Below are 19776 nucleotides of genomic sequence, written 5' to 3' on the forward strand. Positions count from 1 at the left end.
CCCCACAGATGGGGTCATCAAGTATGTGATCGTTGTCTAATGAGATGTGCTATGTTTCTCCCTATTTGCTTTCAACTTTTCCATTCTTCAGTCACTCCCTCTGCCCTAAAAAATAATAAAAAATTAAGCAAGGATGAGGAGCTAAGACTTCAGAGCCACAGGACAATATCAAAGCATTTATCTGAGCTTTAAAAAAGATTAAATATATATAGATAGAGAGAGAGAGAGAGAGAGAGAGGGAGGAGCCCCTTCTCCAATAAAAACAGATACCAAGCCTTGCTAAATTTGCAGAAGTGTGACAGGTCGTTCTGATGGATCAGATGCTTCTTTCATTTCCCAGACTGGGTGTTGGCTGTTTTGGACGCTCTGGGGTGGGGCTGGGAGGCCCTCCCTGCGCAAAAAATGCCCCCAAACTGCAACTCGTGGCTTCCCTGCCCGCTTTTGGCCCACAAGGAACAGCCGCTTGCTTTTCTGGTCTTCAGTACCTCCCCATTTGGATGGCAGAGAAAACACATGGACACCGTTTTTTCATTTTAAAAAGCACCCAGTAGCTGTAATGGGCAGAGACACATACAGACACACACACACTTTGGCCACCCAAGTCAGGCCTGAGACCCAGTTACTTCTGCCAGATCCCTCTCCCCCCAGATCTCTCGCTGCCTTTCTCTCTTTTACAACACTTAAGCCTTCGTCTAGCTGCCCCAGTTTAAAGTCACACCCAAGTTTATATATTAAAAGCAGAAGGAGGGGAGGGGTCCTTTTCACGGGTGGGATGCGCCCCAGCTCAAGGGCAGCCTAAGAGCATTCATGTCCTCCTGCTCCAAAGGCCACAAAACGAAGGAAGCCAGGACTCTCCTGGCTGGAGTTAGGAACCGGAAAGGGACATTGGGACGGATGGATCTCCTTGGGAGCAGCAGCGAAGCTCTTTTATCATTCCCGGGAGACTGACAGCCCCCAAATCACTTGAGCTTCTTCAAGCCTCTTTGCTTGGCAATGAGAACCGTCAGTTCCTCCAAGGGAGTCGATTGCAGGGAGTGCCAAACCTCGCTGATTTGACCGTACCCTTTGGACGGCGGCGGCACCTCAGCTATTGCTGCCCTAGGGACACGGGGCCTGTAGGGGGCAGGAGAGCAGGCAGGAGGCCAAGCGAGGGTGTGGGGCAGAGCCAGCTGGCGCTACTCCTTCCCTTGCTCAGAGGAGACCACCAGAGGGGTCGAGGATGAAGGTGCCAAGGCAGGCGGCTGTGTTAGAGGGCAGCTCTAATACCGGCCAGAGGCTGGTCCGAAGAAAGACCTCCGCTTGGCCGAGATGCTGCCCCACAGAGGGCCCCTGCCCCACACAAGCTGTCCCGGCAGCAGAATGGTCAGGGCTCCCTCGCGGAGATTTCCGGCCGGCGAGCTGCAGGATCCACTCATCGAAACAGCGGAGGATCCCCTTAGACCCTGCCGGCCATGGGAGCTGGCCGCTGCCCGGCCAAGTACCGGGCATAGGCCTCCTCGAACATCTCACGGCAGGGGATGGCGGCCCCAAGTCGGGCGCAGATGAGGAAGGACCCGGCGATTTTGCGGTGTAGCGAGTAGCTCTCCTCCGGAGGGGGGCTGAGTCGGTGCTTCAGCATCACGGGGATAAGGTCCTGGATGCAGCGAGTGGTGCGCTGGGTGCTGAAGTCGAAGGGGCCCGGCGTGGAGAAGGCCTCTCCCAGGATCATCACGGCGTCCACGTGGGCGTCCTCAAACACCTGGCGGGAGAAGGGGGGAGGTCAGTCCAAGGGGAGGGGTTTCTGGGACTGGCTGCACAGGTAGGGGCCACAGGGCCTGACAGGAAGGGGAAGAGGGGTTCCTGGGCATGGGCAGACTGCCCTGGCCACTTTCTTCCGCCTTGTTCAGACCCCACCTGTGTCCAGTTCTGGATGCTGCAGTTTTAGAAGAGTGTTGACAAGGAAGGCAGGCAGAGGAGGGAGACAGAGATGATTGAGGGTCTGGAAACCAAGCCTGATGTTGAAGGAGCTGGGAATGTTTAGCCTGGGAAAGCAGAGACTGAATGCTTTGATAAGGGGAATGAGATAAAAAATATGAATCTACTTGCAGACCACAAGCAGCCTTTCTCAACCTGTGGGTCCCCAGATGTTGCTGAACTACAACTCCCATCACCCCTAGCAAGCAAGGCCAGAGCTCAGGGATGATGGGAGTTGTAGTCCAACAACATCTGGGGACCCACAGGTTGAGAACCACTGAGATAGAGGCACTGGGTTTCACTAGGGGGCGCTGCCCTACCTCGAATCGGCCAGGAAGGAGGGCTCTCCTGTCTTGCGTTCGAATCCCCTTTTCTGGGTGCAGCACCCTTGCAGGATTCGGCCTGTCCCAGCAGAACAACATGTGGTGGAGCTGGGTGTGGGTAGGTGCTGGAGGAGGCGAAGGGGACGTGCAAGGAAGGAATTGTTTGTCACTGCCCCCTTCCCTTCCTTTTTAAACTTCAAAAGTGGGGATGTGTCCAAGAAACAGCCTTTCTCAACCTGTGGGTCCCCAGATGTTGTTGAACTACAACTCCCATCACCCCTAGCTAGCAAGCCCAGAGCTCAGGGATGATGGGAGTTGTAGTCCAACAACATCTGGGGACCCACAGGTTGAGAACCGCTGCCATAAAACCTTCAAAGAATCTAAAACAAACAAGCCAGCCCCCCACCCCCAGCTAAATCACAAAATGGTAGGCGTGGCAGAGCAACTGCCCAGAGGAAGGGGGGGCAGAGAATGGCACCCCACTCCGGACAGTATGGGACTCAGACTTTGCAAACCTGGTGCCCTCCTAAGAAGAGCCTGGCTGTGGGATCAGGCCCATCTAGTCCAGCCTCCTATTCTACCCAAAAGAACCGAGGACTCCAGATAGACTGCCGTTGGATCTGGAGGCTCCACAAGAGTGTGAGAAGAGCCTGCCGGATCAGGCCAAAGGCGGCCCCATCCAGTCCTGTTCCCACAGTGGCCAAGGAGACGGTGCCTCTTTGGGGAAACCCACAAGGATAAGGGGGCTCTCCTCTGTTGCGGTTCAGGGCAAATGGTGCCCAGAAGTGTCGCTGCCTCTGACTGTGGAGGCAGAGACCCGCCATCCTGGCTAGTAGATGCCAATAGCTCTCTCCTCCTCCATGAATTTGTGCAAGCCATCCAGATGGGTGGCCTTCACTGCCTCTTGTGGCAGGGAGTTCCACAGTTTATGCGCTTCATGAAGAAAGTCTCTCTTTTATCTGCATTCAGCTTCATTACAATGACCATGAGTTCTAGAGTTATGAGAGAGAGAGACAGAGAGAGAGAGAGATTTTTTCCTCTCTTCCCACGATTGTTGTTGTTTAGTCGTTTAGTCGTGTCCGCCTCCTCGTGACCCCCTGGACCAGAGCACGCCAGGCACTCCTGTCTTCCACTGCCTCCCACAGTTTGGTCAAACTCATATTCACAGCTTCGAGAACACTGTCCCACCATCTCGTCCTCTGTCGTCCCCTTCTCCTTGTGCCCTCCATCTTTCCCAACATCAGGGTCTTTTCCAGGGAGTCTTCTCTTCTCCTGAGGTGGCCAAAGTCTTGGAGCCTCAGCTTCAGGATCTGTCCTTCCAGTGAGCACTCACGGCTGATTTCCATCAGAATGGAGAGGTTTGATCTTCTTGCAGTCCATGGGACTCTCAAGAGTCTCCTCCAGCACCATAATTCAAAAGCATCCATTCTTTGGCGATCAGCCTTCTTTGTGGTCCAGCTCTCACTTCCATACATCACAGATCATTTTATAATCTCCTCTCTGTAAGCAGCAAGAGCTCTGGTGCTCCTTGAGAATCTTTGCGACTGTTAAACTAGCCTATGGTGGACAGGCAGGGACAGAGACGATCGCAGCAGATCGGCGGCAGGGTGGGGGAGAGATTTAAACCTCCTCTCCTCTTCCTGCCCCCCCTCCGGCTCACAGCCTCTTGAAATCAACCCGCTCTGCCCAGTGCCCCTCAGTGCCAACCCAAAACGCTGGTTCCTGTTCAGCCTGGGGCAGCTTTTGAGATTAATATCTCCCGACGGACACACTCACCTTGGTCTCGAACCCCGTCATGAACTTGAGGTCTTTGGACTTCTGCAGCACTTTGGCCCGGTCTCCATCCGCCGCGGCCCTCACCACCTTCGCAGAGAGGAAAGAGAGGGGCTGAGGGGGTGGATATTGGGGGGCTCAGCCCTGCTCTAGCCAGCGGCTGGCATTATATAGCCACCACTGAAGCCCCACTTCCCCAACCTGCTACATGTGTGGGGTGTGTGCTGCTATTAGGATTATTATTTTATTATTATTTTGTGTGTTATGTGAGGAATGAGGTTACAGGGAACCAGGCAGAGGGACTGGGTAGCCTGCCCTGTGGAATACCATAAGATGTCAAACAACTATTTGACTTTTAGACGACATCTGAAGGCAGCCCTGTAATAATAATAATAATATTTATACCCTGCCCATCTGGCTGGGGAAACCCACTCTGAACAGCTTATGGCATATATAAAAGGTAAAGGTACCCCTGCCCGTACGGGCCAGTCATGTCCGACTCTAGGGTTGTGCGCCCATCTCACTTAAGAGGCCGGGGGCCAGCGCTGTCCACAGACACTTCCGGGTCACGTGGCCAGCGTGATGAAGCTGCTCTGGCGAGCCAGCACCAGCACAGCGCACGGAAACGCCATTTACCTTCCCGCTATAAAGTGGTACCTATTTATCTACTTGCACTTAGGGGTGCTTTCGAACTGCTAGGTGGGCAGGAGCTGGGACCGAAAGACGGGAGCTCACCCCGCCGCAGGGACCATGCGATCGGCAAGTCCTAGGCACTGAGGTTTTACCCACAGCGCCACCCGCATCCCATGGCATATATAAACCATAGTAAAACATCAACCATTGAAAACTTCCCGATACAGTGGTACCTCGGGTTACATACCCTTCAGGTTACATACACTTCAGGTTACAGACTCTGCTAACCTAGAAATAGTGCTTCAGGTTAAGAACTTTGCTTCAGGATGAGAACAGAAATCGTGCTCCAGCGACGCGGCGGCAGCAGGAGGCCCCATTAGCTAAAGTGGTGCTTCAGGTTAAGAACAGTTTCAGGTTAAGAACGGACCTCCAGAACGAATTAAGTACTTAACCCAAGGTACCACTGTTCAAGGCTGCCTTCAGATGTCTTCTAAAAGTTATATAGTTCTTTATCTCCTTGATATCTAATGTTTCATTGTGTTGTAAATATTTTGTTTGGAGCTGCTCAGAGTGGCTGGGGAAACCCAGTCAGATGGGTGGCATATAAACAATTATTATTATTATTATTATTATTATTATTATTATTATTATGCTCTGAAGTATATTATTATTATTATTATTACTAAACGACAGAGATAACACATTACAGAGGTGATGGAAAAGGCTAGAAAGTTAAAATGGACACATGCAGGCTGATGGATTAAAGTAGGGTTATTATGGAGACCCTGCCCTTTCCAACGGCCGAGGGGACGCCCACCTGTGTGATGCCTGGACATCTAGAAAGCAGGCATCTACCCCAGGAGGGATGTGAGATGCTGTAAAAGGAGGAGGAAAAGATAACTGGCACTCACCTCAATGTAATTGTCAGTGAACTCTTTGCTGAAGTCTCGGCTGGCCCCAAAGTCCAGCAGGGTCACCTGCGAGGAAAGAAGACGAGGGGTTAGACGCGTCTGCAGTCTTTCGCACCTGGCAAACATCTCCCCCCACCCAAAGAATCCAGCCCAAACTCCCACCTTGTGCCTCTCAGCATCATAGAAAAAATTGGACCAGTTTGGATCGGTCTGCATGAAGCGGAACTCAAAGACCTCTCGGAGGCACAGGCGAAGGATGTGGGAACAGATCTGCGGAGAGAAGGAAGAGAGGGAGCCCTCCTTTATTTTTTAGATACTTTTAGTGGAAGGAAAGGCAAAATTTAAAGGAAGAAAGTAAGAAAAGAAAGAAGGTACCAGAAGAGAAGCATTAGGCGGTATCAGGGCAGACACGGAACACGAATATTGTGGATTAATAAATACTTTAAAAATATTACCAATATGTTGAACACATGGTGGACTGAACAAAAACGTTAATATTAATTCTTATCATGTGTGCACCACGAGAATGGAGAGACGGCAAGAATAAAATGGAAGAGAATGGGCGAATTGTGACTTATTTTCATGTAACCCATTAGCGTAACCTGGAATGGCCATCCGTCCGTTTGCCTCCTCATTCATAAATGATGTGAAATCAAACCATACTGCAAGAACCCTTCCTCTTTTACTAGATCCTACTAGAGACTGATTATTATTATTTTCCGGCCAGGCTACCTGCCAGACTCTTGAGTGCCACTAGTCCAGAGAATGACTAGCTAAAGCGTTTCCCAGAACCTCACTAGAGACATTCTCACTGCGAGAGATGAGCTCTTTGTTTTTTTCCATCTCTTTATTGGCTTCAGAAAATCAATTTCAAAGCGCCAAATACAGAGAAGGAACAACGGTTCGATCGGGGATTGGAGGTGTTTCCTTTAATGCCTTGGCCCAGAAATCTGCAGCCTTGAGATCATCCTATTGCACGGTGCTTGCCATTTGGCAGCATTAATGCATAGCTGTCAACTTACAGATTTGAAAATAAGGGACCAGCAGCCTCGAAAATAAGGGATCAGCAGCCAAAATAAGGGATTTTCCAAGGGGCACAGGTATGGTAAACTTCTGAGCCCCTCCGAGCCAAAGGCAGAAAGCTCAGCCAGCAGCCAAACGAAGCCTCAAGCGGTGATTCCCACAGCGCAGAAACCCAGCAAAGGGGATGCAGCAAGGAAAACCACCGTCACCTCTCCGCTGGGAAGCGCTGAGCAAAAGCGAGTCCCCAGGCAATGCGGCTGATTTTATCGGCACAAGGCTTGCAAGCTCCACCCCCCCCCAGTCGTTCTTAGACTCCTTATTGGGTGAGCAACGCAGCCAAGCAACCCAGTTGGAGCCTTCCTCCTCCCTGGCCGGCAAGGAGGGAGGGAGAGGAGCTGCTTCCTTTGAAACCCGGGAAATTTAAGGGACATCATCAGTAAGGGACAGCAGCGGGACACGGCGCTGGGATAAGGGACTTTCCCGCCAAATAAGGGACGGTTGACAGCTATGCATTTATGTAGACTTCCCTGGGCAGGCAGGAAAGGGGGCTGCAGCCGCCGGGTGTGTGTGTAAATGCTACGAAGGTCTCCTATAGAGATGCTCCTTTTGGGGGGGTAACGCCATCCACAGACACAGAGACCTCTCCTCCACCCAAGCTTTCTCCGTAAGGAGAGCCCTGCATTCCTGGCCCCCACCTCACCTCATTCCGCAGCTCCTGGCTGAGATCCTGGCAGCGGTCCAGCGGGACGCCCCCCGCCAGCTCCATCGACAGGACCCTGTGGGTGGACAGCTCCTCTACCACCTTGGGCACCTCAAAGAACGGGTCTCCTTCCAGGAGGCGCCTGGGGGGAGAGATGCTTCAGCAAGGAGGCTCTTTCCAAGGGGGAGGGCCGCAAGACACCAAGGCCCCCCCAAAAAAGGGTGGCTGGTCCTGAGGCTACAGGGGTCCTCCAGCCGGGTCCCAAAAGGCACCTCCTTTTGGGGGAGGTGCTATTGGGTTATTACTTTTATTTTATTTTATATACTGTGATGTTTCTACGTGAATTGCCCTCAGACCTCCGGGTGCAGGGTAAAGGTAAAGGGACCCCTGACCATTAGGTCCATTCGTGGCTGACTCTGGGGTTGCAGCACTCATCTTGCTTTATTGGCCGAGGGAGCCAGCGTTTTGTCCGCAGACAGCTTCCAGGTCATGTGGCCAGCAGGACTAAGCCGCTTCTGGCGAACCAGAGCAGCGCACGGAAACGCCGTTTACCTTCCTGCCGGAGTGGTACCTATTTATCTACTTGCACTTTGACGTGCTTTCAAACTGCTAGGTTGGCAGGAGCAGGGACCGAGCAACTGGAGCTCACCCCGTCGCAGGGATTCAAACTGCCGACCTTCTGATCGGCAAGTCCTAGGCTCTGTGGTTTAACCCACAGCACCACCCGCGTCCCTCGGGTATAGGGTGGTACATAAATTAAATAAATAAAGAGTAATAGTGGGCTCTGCCCCAGCTCCCGCCCACTCCCGTGGCTCAATGTGGCACAGCGCCCGCTATGGAGACAGAAGTCCCTGGGTTCAGTCCCTGGCAAGAACTCTTGAAACCAGGTCGTGCTGTTGCTGCCAGCCAGGGTTGACTCGCAGGGCAAGGCAAATCCCCACTTTCCTGAGTCAATTCCAAGAGCTGGCAGCCCTGGGCAGGACCACTGGGGCAGCTGTGCTGGCATTTCCTTGTTAGGGGAAGGGTTTGCAGGGAAGGCTCTTGAAAGGCCGGCGGGGGGGTCTCCCGGGAGGAGCAAGGCCAGGCCAGGGGTGTGCTCTCAGCTACCTGAACTTCCTACAAATGCCCAAATACAGACGGTCATTTACTCTCGCTAGATTCAACGTGCTGCCATCTGCCTTACTGCAGGGCAGATTCGAGGGTAAGCCATACGTGGAACGCGTCTGCCCCTGCGGATTGATGGAGGTAGAAACTGTCTCTCATGCCGTTTCTACGGGAATATACCCTCGGTATTTATTACCCCTGCTATGCAAAAATCTCCAAACGAATCTGTACTTCAATGTCTAAAATCCCTTGTAGAGGACAAGGATCCTGAGATCACGTTAAGGGTAGCCAAATTCTGTGCGACTGCCATAAAACGTAGGGAACAAGCTATGCTATCGTAATGAGTAAAGCCTTAAATGATAATTTTAGGTTACATGTTAGTGACTAAGTTTTAATTTTTATACAGTGGTGCCCCGCAAGACGAATGCCTCGCAAGACGGAAAACCCGCTAGACGAAAGGGTTTTCCGTTTTGGAGGTGCTTCGCAAAACAAATTTCCCTATGGGCTTGCTTCGCAAGACGAAAATGTCTTGCGAGTTCCTGCGGGTTTTTTTTCCTCCCCCCCCCTTTTCTAAGCCGCTAAGCCGCTAAACAGCTGATCCGCTAAGCCGCTTATCAGCTGATCCGCTAAGCCGCTAATAGCGCTAATCCGCTAATGGGCTTGCTTCGCACGACGAAAAAACCGCAAGACGAAGAGACTCGCGGAACGGATTCTTTTCGTCTTGCGAGGCACCACTGTATATATATTTTTAACTGTTGCTACATCTGTATTGTCCCTGTTATACCTAATTGCAAATTCAAATGTATCCGTATTGTGTTTTATGACTTCCTTGATATTGTATGTGGGCTGGAACTGGGCTGTGACCGAAATAATAAATTCATTTGTACCTGAACTTCCGGGCGCACTGAGCCTCCCGCTGGTAGTCGCATTCCCACTCCAGCTCCTTCTGAAGCACCTGCAGGGTGTTGTCAGCAAAGAGGCCTGCAAGGAAGAAGACGGGCAGAGGCTGCTCACCCAGGAGAGCACAAAACTGGGGAACTCCCTGGTGCAGGAGGAAAAGACCAGCCACCCACCTGGGCAGCTCTCAAGGAGGACTGGACAGATTCAGGGAGGAGGAAAGGGCTCTGGCGCTCAGGTCCTGTGTGCAGGTTGCTACCTGGTAGGCCCTTGTGAGAAGACGGACTAGATGTGAAAAGGTATAGATTGCTCTTGGAATGTCATATAAAAAGTGAACAGGTAAATTCTGTAATGGTACACTGGGCAAGGGATTTGAGGCATAACATTCAGATTGCAGATTGGGAAAGGTTATAGAAAACAGATTTGAAATTTGCACCATGTTGTAGGCTGAAAGAAAATTATATGAAAATGATGTGTCGGTGGTATTTGACTCCTAGCAATCCTAGTAAGCTAGCAAAAATGTATAAAACAAGTACAAATACCTGCTGGAAATGTAAAGGAAAAGAAGGTAACTTTTATCATATGTGGTGGTGGTATAAGAAAGGCTTTCTGGGAAATGATTATACAATGAACTGAAAAACATGTTTTAAATAGCTTTTTTTTGGGGGGGGGGGGGAATCCAGAAGCCTTCTTATTAGGAATTGTAGGTACCGACTGTCAGAACTGGTTGTTGTCCTCTTCAGATCACCACACAAACGCTTCTTGTTCTTTTATAACTTTTTATTGTGTATTAACAAAATAATCTTATAAACAGTTCTTAACTATTATTCCTCAGAGTCGCTTATTTCAGATACCTTCTGAGCTCTGCTTCTCTGTGACCAGCCACTCTCAAAATGTTGAACGCTCCCTTCTATTAGATTCACTGCTCTCCTTCCCCCCTTGGGGAATGCTTGCTCCCTCTGATAAATTGAAAACTTCTAACTCTTCCCTGACACCGACATCCCAAAGGAACTCTTCACGTACACGACAACAGCACCACGGATGCTACTAGCCCAGAGATGGAAAGAAGAATTTGAGTCCCTACCAGGGAGGAATAGCAAACCAAGCTATTAGCCTACGCTGAAATTGCAAAACTGACCGGAAAGCTCAGGGACCAAGAAGACAAAAACTTCCAAGAAAGAATGGGGGGAAATTATAATTTATTTAGGAGACCACCGGAAGCAGATGAAAACAGGATTTTAATCTCACTTGTAATGTAACAAAGACTATGGACAGATGTAAAATATAGATTATGAAATAATATGCAGTTGAAAATGTTGACAATAGGACCTATGGAGGGGATGGGGGGGGGGAAGTCTCAAGATTCAGATAAATCTCTCTATATGGATATGTACAGTGGTGCCTCGCAAGACGAAATTAATCCGTTCCGTGAGTCTCTTCGTATAGCGGTTTTTTCGTCTTGCGAAGCAAGCCCATTGACAGCTTAGCGGATTAGCGCTATTAGCGGTTTAGCGGCTTATCAGTTTAGCGGATCAGCTGATAAGCGGCTTAGCTGCTTAGAAAAGGGGGGGGGAACCCGCAGGAACTCGCAAGACATTTTCGTCTTGCGAAGCAAGCCCATAGGGAAATTCGTTTTGCGAAGCGCCTCCAAAACGGAAAACCCTTTCGTCTAGCAGGTTTTCCGTCGTGTGAGGCGTTCGTCTTGCGGGGCACCACTGTATATGGTTTTGTTATAAATTTCAAATAAAAACGGTTTTTCAAAAAATCTGATTTCTTTCCGCAGGGCCTGTAAGACAGAGTTGTTCTACCTGGCCTTTGGCTTGGAATCAATTTGATTCCCTCCCCCTCTTTCTTTTTCCCTTTCTTTCCTTCTGTGTTGGAACTCCTATTTGGGGACTCCCCTGGCTTTTTTCTGGCCCATGTAGGACCAGCCTGGGTAGTTAGCCTTGGTGAAGACTTGACGTTTTTATCCCCCCAAAATTGAGTTTCCGCTGAAATGAGGCTGCATTTTAATGTTGTATTTTAATCTTGTTTTTAAGCTGTATTTCAATCAATTGTTTTATATTTGGTGTTAGCAGCCCTGAACCCGGTCTTGGCTGGGGAGGGCAGGGTATAAATAAAATTTATGATGATGACCTTGCCAACAAAGGTCTGTTTAGTTAAAGCCATGGTTTTCCCAGTAGTGATGTATGGAAATGAGAGCTGGACCATAAAGAAGGCTGATCGCCGAAGAATGGATGCTTTTGAATTCTGGTGCTGGAGGAGACTCTTGAGAGTCCCATGGACTGCAAGAAAATCAAACCTCTCCATTCTGAAGGAAATCAGCCCTGAGTGCTCACTGGAAGGACAGATCCTGACGCTGAGGCTCCAAGACTTTGGCCACCTCAGGAGAAGAGAAGCCTCCCTGGAAAAGACCCTGATGTTGGGAGAGATGGAGGGCAGAAGGAGAAGGGGAGGACAGAGGACGAGATGGTTGGACAGTGTTCTCGAAGCTACCAGCATGAGTTTGACCCAACTGCGGGAGGCAGTGGAAGACAGGAGTGCCTGGCGTGCTCTGGGCCAGGGGGTCACGAAGAGGCGGACATGAATAAACGACTAAACAACAACAACATGATGATGATGATGATGATGATGATGAAGAGGAAGAGAGAAGATGGAACTAGATGGACCCCCTTTGGCTCACCTTGCATTCTCCTTACCTTCTGGGAGCATCATGCTCATCTTGAGCACCACCAACAGGTTATCCACGTCACTCCGGATGCTCTGAGCAATGCCTGGATACTGTAGGAGAAGAGGAGAGAGATGGAACGTCAAGACCGGCTGCGCTGCCAAGGGCTTCCAACCCCAGCAGACCAGAGACTTGCCTCGCAGTCAAAGTCTCTCCCTACAGGCTCTGCCCTCACCCCGTGGCCAGAGCATCTTCCTTCCATGCACAGTCCTGGGTTCAAATCCCGGCAACGTCTCCACATCTGAGCCAACGTTTACCTGGATCTTCATGGCCACTTCGGTCCCGTCCTTCAGCACCCCAAGGTGCACTTGGCCGATGGAGGCGGCCGCAAAGGGCGTTTCCTCAAAGGAGGCGACTCTGTTCCGCCAGTCAGCACCCAGTTCTTCCACCAGGACGCCCTGGAAGGGGAAGAGCAGAGAGTCCCTGAAGCAAGACGCTGGAGAGCTGATTCACAACATCAGTGGCTGCCACCTGGACTGAGGCAAACCCCGCGGGCATCTCCCTGCGCTGGCAGCGTCTCAGTGTGGCAGCTGAGCCGGACTTCCCTGCTCAGAGCATCCATGCCAACCCTCCCACCCAACCACAGGCGGAGGGCAAAGGCGGCTTCCCTCGCGGCCCCCTGGCCCACCCCACAGCAACGCACCATCATCTGAGAGGGCGGCATGAAGTCGGCGCTTTGTCGGACGCGCTGGAAAATCTGCTGCAGCTGGGGGCTGATGAAGCTGTTGTCTGCGGGGAGAAGCGGGCGTCCCAAAGAAACTGTTTTTTAAATACCGTTTGCGGTGCTGCAACCCACCCGGCTGGCCTGGAGAGGCTCTTTGGTTTTGGCTCGGGAGGGCAGTCCTTTGACGGGTGTGGGGGACTCCCTGGTCCTGAATGGGGCAGCTCTGCCCCTGAAGGACCAGGTGCGCAGCCTGGGAGTCATTTTGGACTCACAGCTGTCCATGGAGGCACAGGTCCATTCTGTGTCCAGGGCAGCTGTCTGCCAGCTCCATCTGGTACGCAGGATGAGACCCTAGCTGCCTGCAGACTGTCTCGCCAGAGTGGTGCATGATCTAGTTATCTCCCGCTTGGACTACTGCAATGCACTCTACATGGGACCACCTTTAAAGGTGACCCGGAAACTGCAACTAATCCAGAATGCGGCAGCTAGACTGGTGACTGGGAGCGGCCGCCGAAACCACATGACACTGGTCTTGAAAGACCTACACTGGCTCCCAGTACGTTTCCGAGCACAATTCAAAGTGTTGGTGCTGACCTTGAAAGCCCTAAACGGCCTCGGACCAGTATATCTGAAGGAGCGTCTCCACCCCCATCGTTCTGCCCAGACACTGAGGTCCAGCTCCGAGTGCCATCTGGTGGTTCCCTCACTGTGAGAAGTAAGGTTACAGGGAACCAGGCAGAGGGCCTTCTTGGTGGTGGCACCCGCCCTGTGGAACACCCTCCCACCAGATGTCAAGGAAATAAACAACTATCTGACTTTTAGAAGACATCTGAAAGCAGTCCTATTAGGGAAGTTTTATTATGTTTTTAGTATTCTGCTGGGAGCAGCCCAGAGTGGCTGGGGAAACCCAGCCAGATGGGTGGGGTATAAATCATAAACTATTATTATTATTGTTGTATAACCTTCCAGATTTGGGGGGTGGGGGACAACGGATGGATCTCTTTGGAATTTTCCCAATGCCAACCAGCCAGCAGCCCCATCAACCCTCCCATCGATTCTGAGCAGCCCCCCACGGGAAGATGCTGGCAGGAAATGGGAACACCCCCTTCTCCCCCCCCAATACCTTGAATGCTCAACATCTGGCCAATCTTGAGGGCAGCCCCACGCATTTTGCAGAGGGTGTCCACAATCCGCTCGGCGTTTGCTTCCGACAGGAAGGGGTTTGAGTCCAGCAGGAAGCTTGCGTCTGCAGAGGGAGAGGGAAGAAAGATTCGCTTGTGCCTGGGGTAGCAGGTCTCTCATGAGAGCAGAATATGTGCGTCTCCACTCCCATCGTTCAGCCCGGACACTAAGATTCAGCGCCAAGGGCCTTCTGGCGGTTCCCTCATTGCAAGAAGCCAAGTTACAGGGAACCAAGCAGAGGGCCTTCTCGGTGGTGGCTCCCGCCCTGTGGAACGTCCTCCCACCAGATGTGAAGGAAATAAGCAGCTATCTTATCTTTAAAAGACATCTGAAGGCAGCCCTGTTTAGGGAAGTTTTAATATTTAATGCTGTATTGTTTTTAACACTCGACTGGGAGCCGCCCAGAGTGGCTGGGGAAACTTAGCCAGATGGGCAGGGTATAAATAAATTATTATTATTATTATTATTATTATTATTATTATTATTATTATTATTATTCTGGGTCAGGCCAAAGGGGCCCAGCTAGTCTGGCATCCTCTTCCCTTGAGAGCAGAAAAAGAGTCCAGCCACTTTTTGAGGCAAGGCCAGCCCCAGCCGCACACCCCAGCCCTCAAAATCTTGTAAAGCAGCCCCTTGTGGCCTCGCACACACATGTGCAAGAGAGCACGAGTACACAGGGGCAGGCCCTTCTCTCGCACCTTCCTTACCCTTGATTTTTTGCTCCCCATTAAGGGAGTTCCTCGCCACTTCCACCAAGGCTCCAAAGCCCAGGCCCACAGCCAGACCTGGAAGGGAGAAAGGACTGTATGAATCGCAGGCAGGGGGTGTGTGGAATACAGTGGTGCCTCGCAAGACGAAAAGAATCCGTTCCGCGAGTCTCTTCGTCTAGCGGTTTTTTCGTCTTGCGAAGCAAGCCCATTGACGGCTTAGCGGATTAGCGCTATTAGCGGTTTAGCGGCTTTTAGCGGCTTATCGGATAAGCGGCTTAGCGGCTTAGAAAAAAGGGGGGGAAAGGGAAAAAACCCCGCAGGAACTCGCAAGACATTTTCATCTTGCGAAGCAAGCCCATAGGAAATTTGTTTTGCGAAGCACCTCCAAAACGGAAAACTCTTTCGTCTAGCGAGTTTTCCGTCTTGCGAGGCATTCGTCTTGCGGGGCACCACTGTAGAATGAGTCCAGTCTCCCCCTCAGCCCAGTCTCTCCCACCACCAGCTCCAACTGCCCCTCCCCACCCCACCAATGTGGAACCCATAGGAAGGTCTACTCTGCAAACATAAATTACATTAGGATCGTCCTCAAGAAATGCTTAGGATTGTAATTTTGTGAGTGGAATATTCATTTCAAGCCATTCATTCTCAGCCCTCTACAATTCCCAAATGACAAGATTTATTGTCATGGTTTAATACTTCTTTTTCAGGGGGGAACTTGCTACAATTCGAGGACCTGTCTGCGTTAGTTTTTGTAGATGTGCATTCAACTTCCACGCTCCTGCAGCCGTTTACATTGTTCCACGACTGGCCCTTTCCTCTGAGCAACTGGTGTCTGTCTATAAACATTCCGTGACATCACAGCAGCCAAACCAATGGCAGCAAAGCAGGCAAACGAAAGGCAAAATTCAGTCGCATCACCCTGCCATTCTCCCTCCCTCTCTGTGATGCAACAAATCCTCAACTGTGAATGCTGCCGCCTGGAGGATCTCACCTCCAAAATTCGCAAGGCGTCCAACGCGGGTCACTGGTACTTTCCGCTCACGGGCTCTCTCGCTGAGCTGAGGAACAAAGCAGACAGCAGAAAAGTTAAGCCAGCCAGATGTTGGGGGACAAGGAAGGCTCACCCCCTCTTGCGAGCTCTCCAGAAACATCTGGGAACAGAACGTTAAGGCAAGATGGGTCCACCTTGGCACGTCCAACCAACCAGCTTATTTTTATGCTCTTAAGCATAAAGTTTCTACAGTTGCGATCTGAACTATTTCCCCAGCCGATAGAGGCAATTAGCAGCATTACCTGTGCATACACCTTAAGCCAGAGCTTTCCAAACTGTGTGCCGCAACACACTTGCTTGTCGGCTGCAGCGTGTGGGTGTCTTGCAAAATGAAAAAGTGTGTCACAAACAGGGAACATTTGGAAACTTCTACCTTAAGCGTTGTGCCAAATGTTGCATCCCTGCTGGATCCTGGTGGGCTCAGGGTTCAAGCCACCACTCCCCCCCCCCCAAGAGACCCAGACCTTACCTTCTGCCTCATTTTGCCCAGGCTCTCCTGGTCTTTCCTCGGCCGAGATTCCCTCGCTTTCTGGATGTCCTCCACCGTGAGACCTCGAAGGGGCGCACTCTGATGAATCAGACGGGGGCAACCAAAGCTGGAGACTCCCCAAAGCGCGGGTGCCCCTGTGGGCATGGGAAGCGGCTGGTCACCGGAAAGATCGGCAGTCCATCCTGTGGCGCTTGCGGTGTGACAAGAGTTTGCCCCCTGCAGGAACCACCTTCCCGGGCAAGGCAGGTTTTCCTGCTCCTCCCAAGGAGATGCTGGGAGCGCCACGGTTTCCTGCTAAAAGCAGAAAGCAGATTGCTGTTTCCTGCCGGGTCCGGGACACAGAGCTCTCAGCCCCCAAAACCCAATTTCTTCTAAAGCGCAGGGAAAAGGTGCCCCAACTCTCAGGGGCAGAGCTTTCACTAGCCCCCTCAATACAGTGGTGCCCCGCAAGACGAATGCCTCGCAAGACGGAAAACCCGCTAGACGAAAGGGTTTTCCGTTTTGGAGGTGCTTCGCAAAACGAATTTCCTATGGGCTTGCTTTGCAAGACGAAAATGTCTTGCGAGTTCCTGCGGGGTTTTTTTCCTCCCCCCCTTTTTCTAAGCCGCTAAGCCACTTATCAGCTGATCCGCTAAGCCCCTAAACCGCTAATAGCGCTAATCCGCTAATGGGCTTGCTTTGCAAGACGAAAAAACCGCAAGACTAAGAGACTCGCGGAACGGATTCTTTTCGTCTTGCGAGGCACCACTGTATTCCTTAGCAGGGTACTCAGCCACTGCCCCCCCCCCAATATTGAGGGGGCAGAGGGCAAAGCATCATTGCCGCCGAGACCACATAACACTGGTCTTGAAAGACCTACATTGGCTCCCAGTACGTTTCCGATCACAATTCAAAGTGTTGATGTTGACCTTTAAAGTCCCAAACGGCCTCAGCCCAGTATACCTGAAGGAGCGTCTCCACGCCCATCGTCCAGCCCGGACACTGAGGTCCAGCGCCGAGGGCCTTCTGGTAGTTCCCTCCCTGCGAGAAGCCAAGTTACAGGGAACCAGGCAGAGGGCCTTCTCGGTAGTGGCACCTGCCCTGTGGAACGCCCTCCCAGCAGATGTCAAAGAGATAAACAACCACCTGACATTTAGAAAACAGCTGAAGGCAGCCCTGTTCAGGGAAGTTTTTAATGTGCGACATTTTTATGTATTTTTAATCTTTGTTGGAAGCCGCTCAGAGTGGCTGAGGAAACCCAGCCAGATGGGCGGGGTACAAATAATAAATTATTATTATTATCAATGGCAGGTTAAACCAGCCTACATGGGGCAGGGAGTCCCACATGTACCACACGCCGCCACCCCCCACCCCCCCAAGAATGGAAATTGCAGAGGTCAAGTAATGGAGCAATTCAGCATCCAGGGAAAAGGTGACCTCGTTTTCTGCTTCTTGAGCTTTCAAGGCCATTACCCAGCAGTGAAAACTGAGCCTGCCTGTGTGCTAGACATGTATCTATCTATCTATAAAAATATATAATATTGGGACAGCAGTTCCCAGTGGAGGTGGACATCCTGGGCTCCACAAGGCACAGTGGCTTTTGTGTGTTCACCAGGAGGCAGATTGGGATGCGGGTGGCGCCATGAGTTGAACCACAGAGCCTAGGACTTGCCGATCAGAAGGTCGGTGGTTCGAATCCCTGCGACGGGGTGAACTCCCGTTGCTCGGTCCCTGCTCCTGCCAACCTAGCAGTACGAAAGCACGTCAAAGTGCAAGTAGATAAATAGGTACTGCTCCGGCAGGAAGGTAAACAGCATTTCCATGCGCTGCTCTGGTTCACCAGAAGCGGCTTAGTCATGCTGGCCACATGACCCGGAAGCTGTACGCCGGCTCCCTCGGCCAATAAAGCGAGATGAGCGCCGCAACCCCAGAGTCGGCCACGACTGGACCTAACGGTCAGGGGTCCCTTTACCTTTACAGGAGGCGGATTGGACTTGTGCCATGTGGACACAACTACGGATGAAGGATGGTATACAAATTTAATACACAATAACAGCATCCTCCTCCGAACCCCTCACTTCCCAGTAGCAGTGACCTCCCCAGGTTGTGTAGAGCAGAGCACGCACACACATGCTGTTTAAGTGGCAAGCGATTTCCATTTTGGCTGCAGGCGTCAACATGCTTAACCGGTTGGGTCCGTCTCTTGGAGCTGATTTTCATCCCTGAAGCCAAGAGTTAAGGGCAGGTGTTTGAGTTTCAACTCCATTTCAGCCCTGCTCTCCAGCCACCTTTGGGCAGAGTCAGCCTCTTCCAGCAGGGAGGCAGCGATGGCATAGTGGTTAAAGTGTCAGACTGGGAGAGGCAGGGGTTCGAATTCCCACTTTGGCTATGGAGGGGGAGTGTGATCTTGGGGGACAGCCACTGCCTTTTCTGAGCCTAACCCACCTTGCAGGGTTGGGGTTGTCGTGGGGATGAAACGAGGGTGTAGAGAGAAGAACTTCACAGAGCTCCTTGGAGGAAAGAAGGAGGGCTGCATGTGCAACACATTACAGTGGTACCTTGGGTTAAATACTTAATTCGTTCCGGAGGTCCGTTCTTAACCTGAAACTGTTCTTAACCTGAAGGACCACTTTAGCTAATGGGGCCTCCCGCTGCTGCCGCCCCGCTGGAGCATGATTTCTGTTCTCATCCTGAAGCAAAGTTCTTAACCTGAAGCACTATTTCTGGGTTAGCGGAGTCTGTAACCTGAAGCATATGTAACCCAAGGTACCACTGTAAATAAAAGCAGCCGCACAGAGGCCTCTGCCCTGCTGAGATCAGCACAATCACAGAGTCCGATGCGCAGTTTCACACTCACAAGGGTGAGCTAGACTTGTTGCACATTTATGAATGAGCACCGGCTGCTGGACCCTTGACCCTGACCCGGCAGGGTCCTTCTGACGTGTGGGTTGGTGCCCAGAGCCCCAGCCCAAGGACTCTCCCCCCACACACACTTCCACCCCCCCCACTGACTCACCCTCCTCTTCCTGCAGCTGTCAGGTCTCCCCTCGGAGCTGTGGGTCCCGAAGGAGGGTCGTGCCAGCCTGACCCCCTCAGGGGCCACCCTCCCCGCAGAGCAGCTCCCCAGGAACCGGAGCCCCCGCTTCCAAGGCATCTCGGCCCGGGGGGGGGGGAGAGAGGAGGGGACCCAAAAGGCCCTGAGGGGGGGCAAAGGTCAAAGGGCGCCAAGAGAGAGGGGTTCGGGTGAATGAGAGAGACCTCCCCCCCCCAAAAAGAGCGGGGTCAAAGGTCACCAGGTCCGGGTATGGGGAGGAGGCTGTTCCCACCGCGGTCCGACCCTGGCCGCTCGCCTCTCCCCTCCTCTGGCCACCGGCATCTGCTTCCGGGTCCGGCTAGTCCCGCCTCCCTTCCGGACGGGCGCGGCGGGCGTCCAATCGGCGGCCCCGCGTGCTTTCCCGGGCGCTGGAAGGCGTCGGCCAATCAGGGCTCGAGGATCCGCCCCCGCCCGCTTTGATTCATTCATTTGTCTCCCGCTCGCCCCGCCCTCGTTCCCGCGCCCATTCAGGAGGAATCCGTTCGCCGGTGGAACTCACTGCCACGGGAGGAGGGAGGCCGCGCTGCTATTCTTAGCTTTTTAATTTATCACCCGCCCGAA

General features: G+C 52.0%; 1 protein-coding gene across 2 annotated transcripts; it reads right to left on the reverse strand.

Moving 5' to 3' along the window:
- Positions 1-259: 259 nt before the first annotated feature.
- Positions 260-19516, reverse strand: COQ8B (coenzyme Q8B). 2 transcript variants are annotated; one of them, XM_081869061.1, is made up of 14 exons: positions 19138-19516; positions 16122-16433; positions 15593-15659; positions 14599-14676; positions 13833-13955; positions 12689-12774; positions 12303-12443; positions 12017-12098; positions 9308-9401; positions 7317-7458; positions 5756-5863; positions 5594-5659; positions 4053-4139; positions 260-1738 (listed from the first exon to the last, which is right to left on the reverse strand). In XM_081869061.1, exons 1-14 carry the CDS (start codon positions 19273-19275, stop codon positions 1436-1438), a joined length of 1827 nt encoding a protein of 608 aa, XP_081725187.1. In that variant the 5' UTR covers positions 19276-19516; the 3' UTR covers positions 260-1435. The 2 variants fall into 2 exon arrangements, with proteins under 2 accessions (XP_081725187.1, XP_081725186.1); XM_081869060.1 differs by having other exon boundaries at positions 261-1738; positions 16122-16436.
- Positions 19517-19776: the final 260 nt, after the last annotated feature.

Source organism: Podarcis erhardii, assembly GCF_964252035.2.
Source record: "Podarcis erhardii genome assembly, chromosome: 7".
In the NCBI taxonomy this organism is placed as follows: Eukaryota; Metazoa; Chordata; class Lepidosauria; order Squamata; family Lacertidae; genus Podarcis; species Podarcis erhardii.

Bases quoted from the DNA above. Each gene is read 5' to 3' on its own strand.
- COQ8B (XM_081869060.1), bottom strand. From the start codon at position 19,275: ATGCCTTGGAAGCGGGGGCTCCGGTTCCTGGGGAGCTGCTCTGCGGGG. The intron at 16,437-19,137 runs GTGAGTCAGTGG...TTCTGCTTTTAG, and splicing joins ACAGCTGCAGGAAGAGGAGG to CAGGAAACCGTGGCGCTCCC. The intron at 1,739-4,052 runs GTGAGTGTGTCC...TTCTCCCGCCAG, and splicing joins TGACGGGGTTCGAGACCAAG to GTGTTTGAGGACGCCCACGT.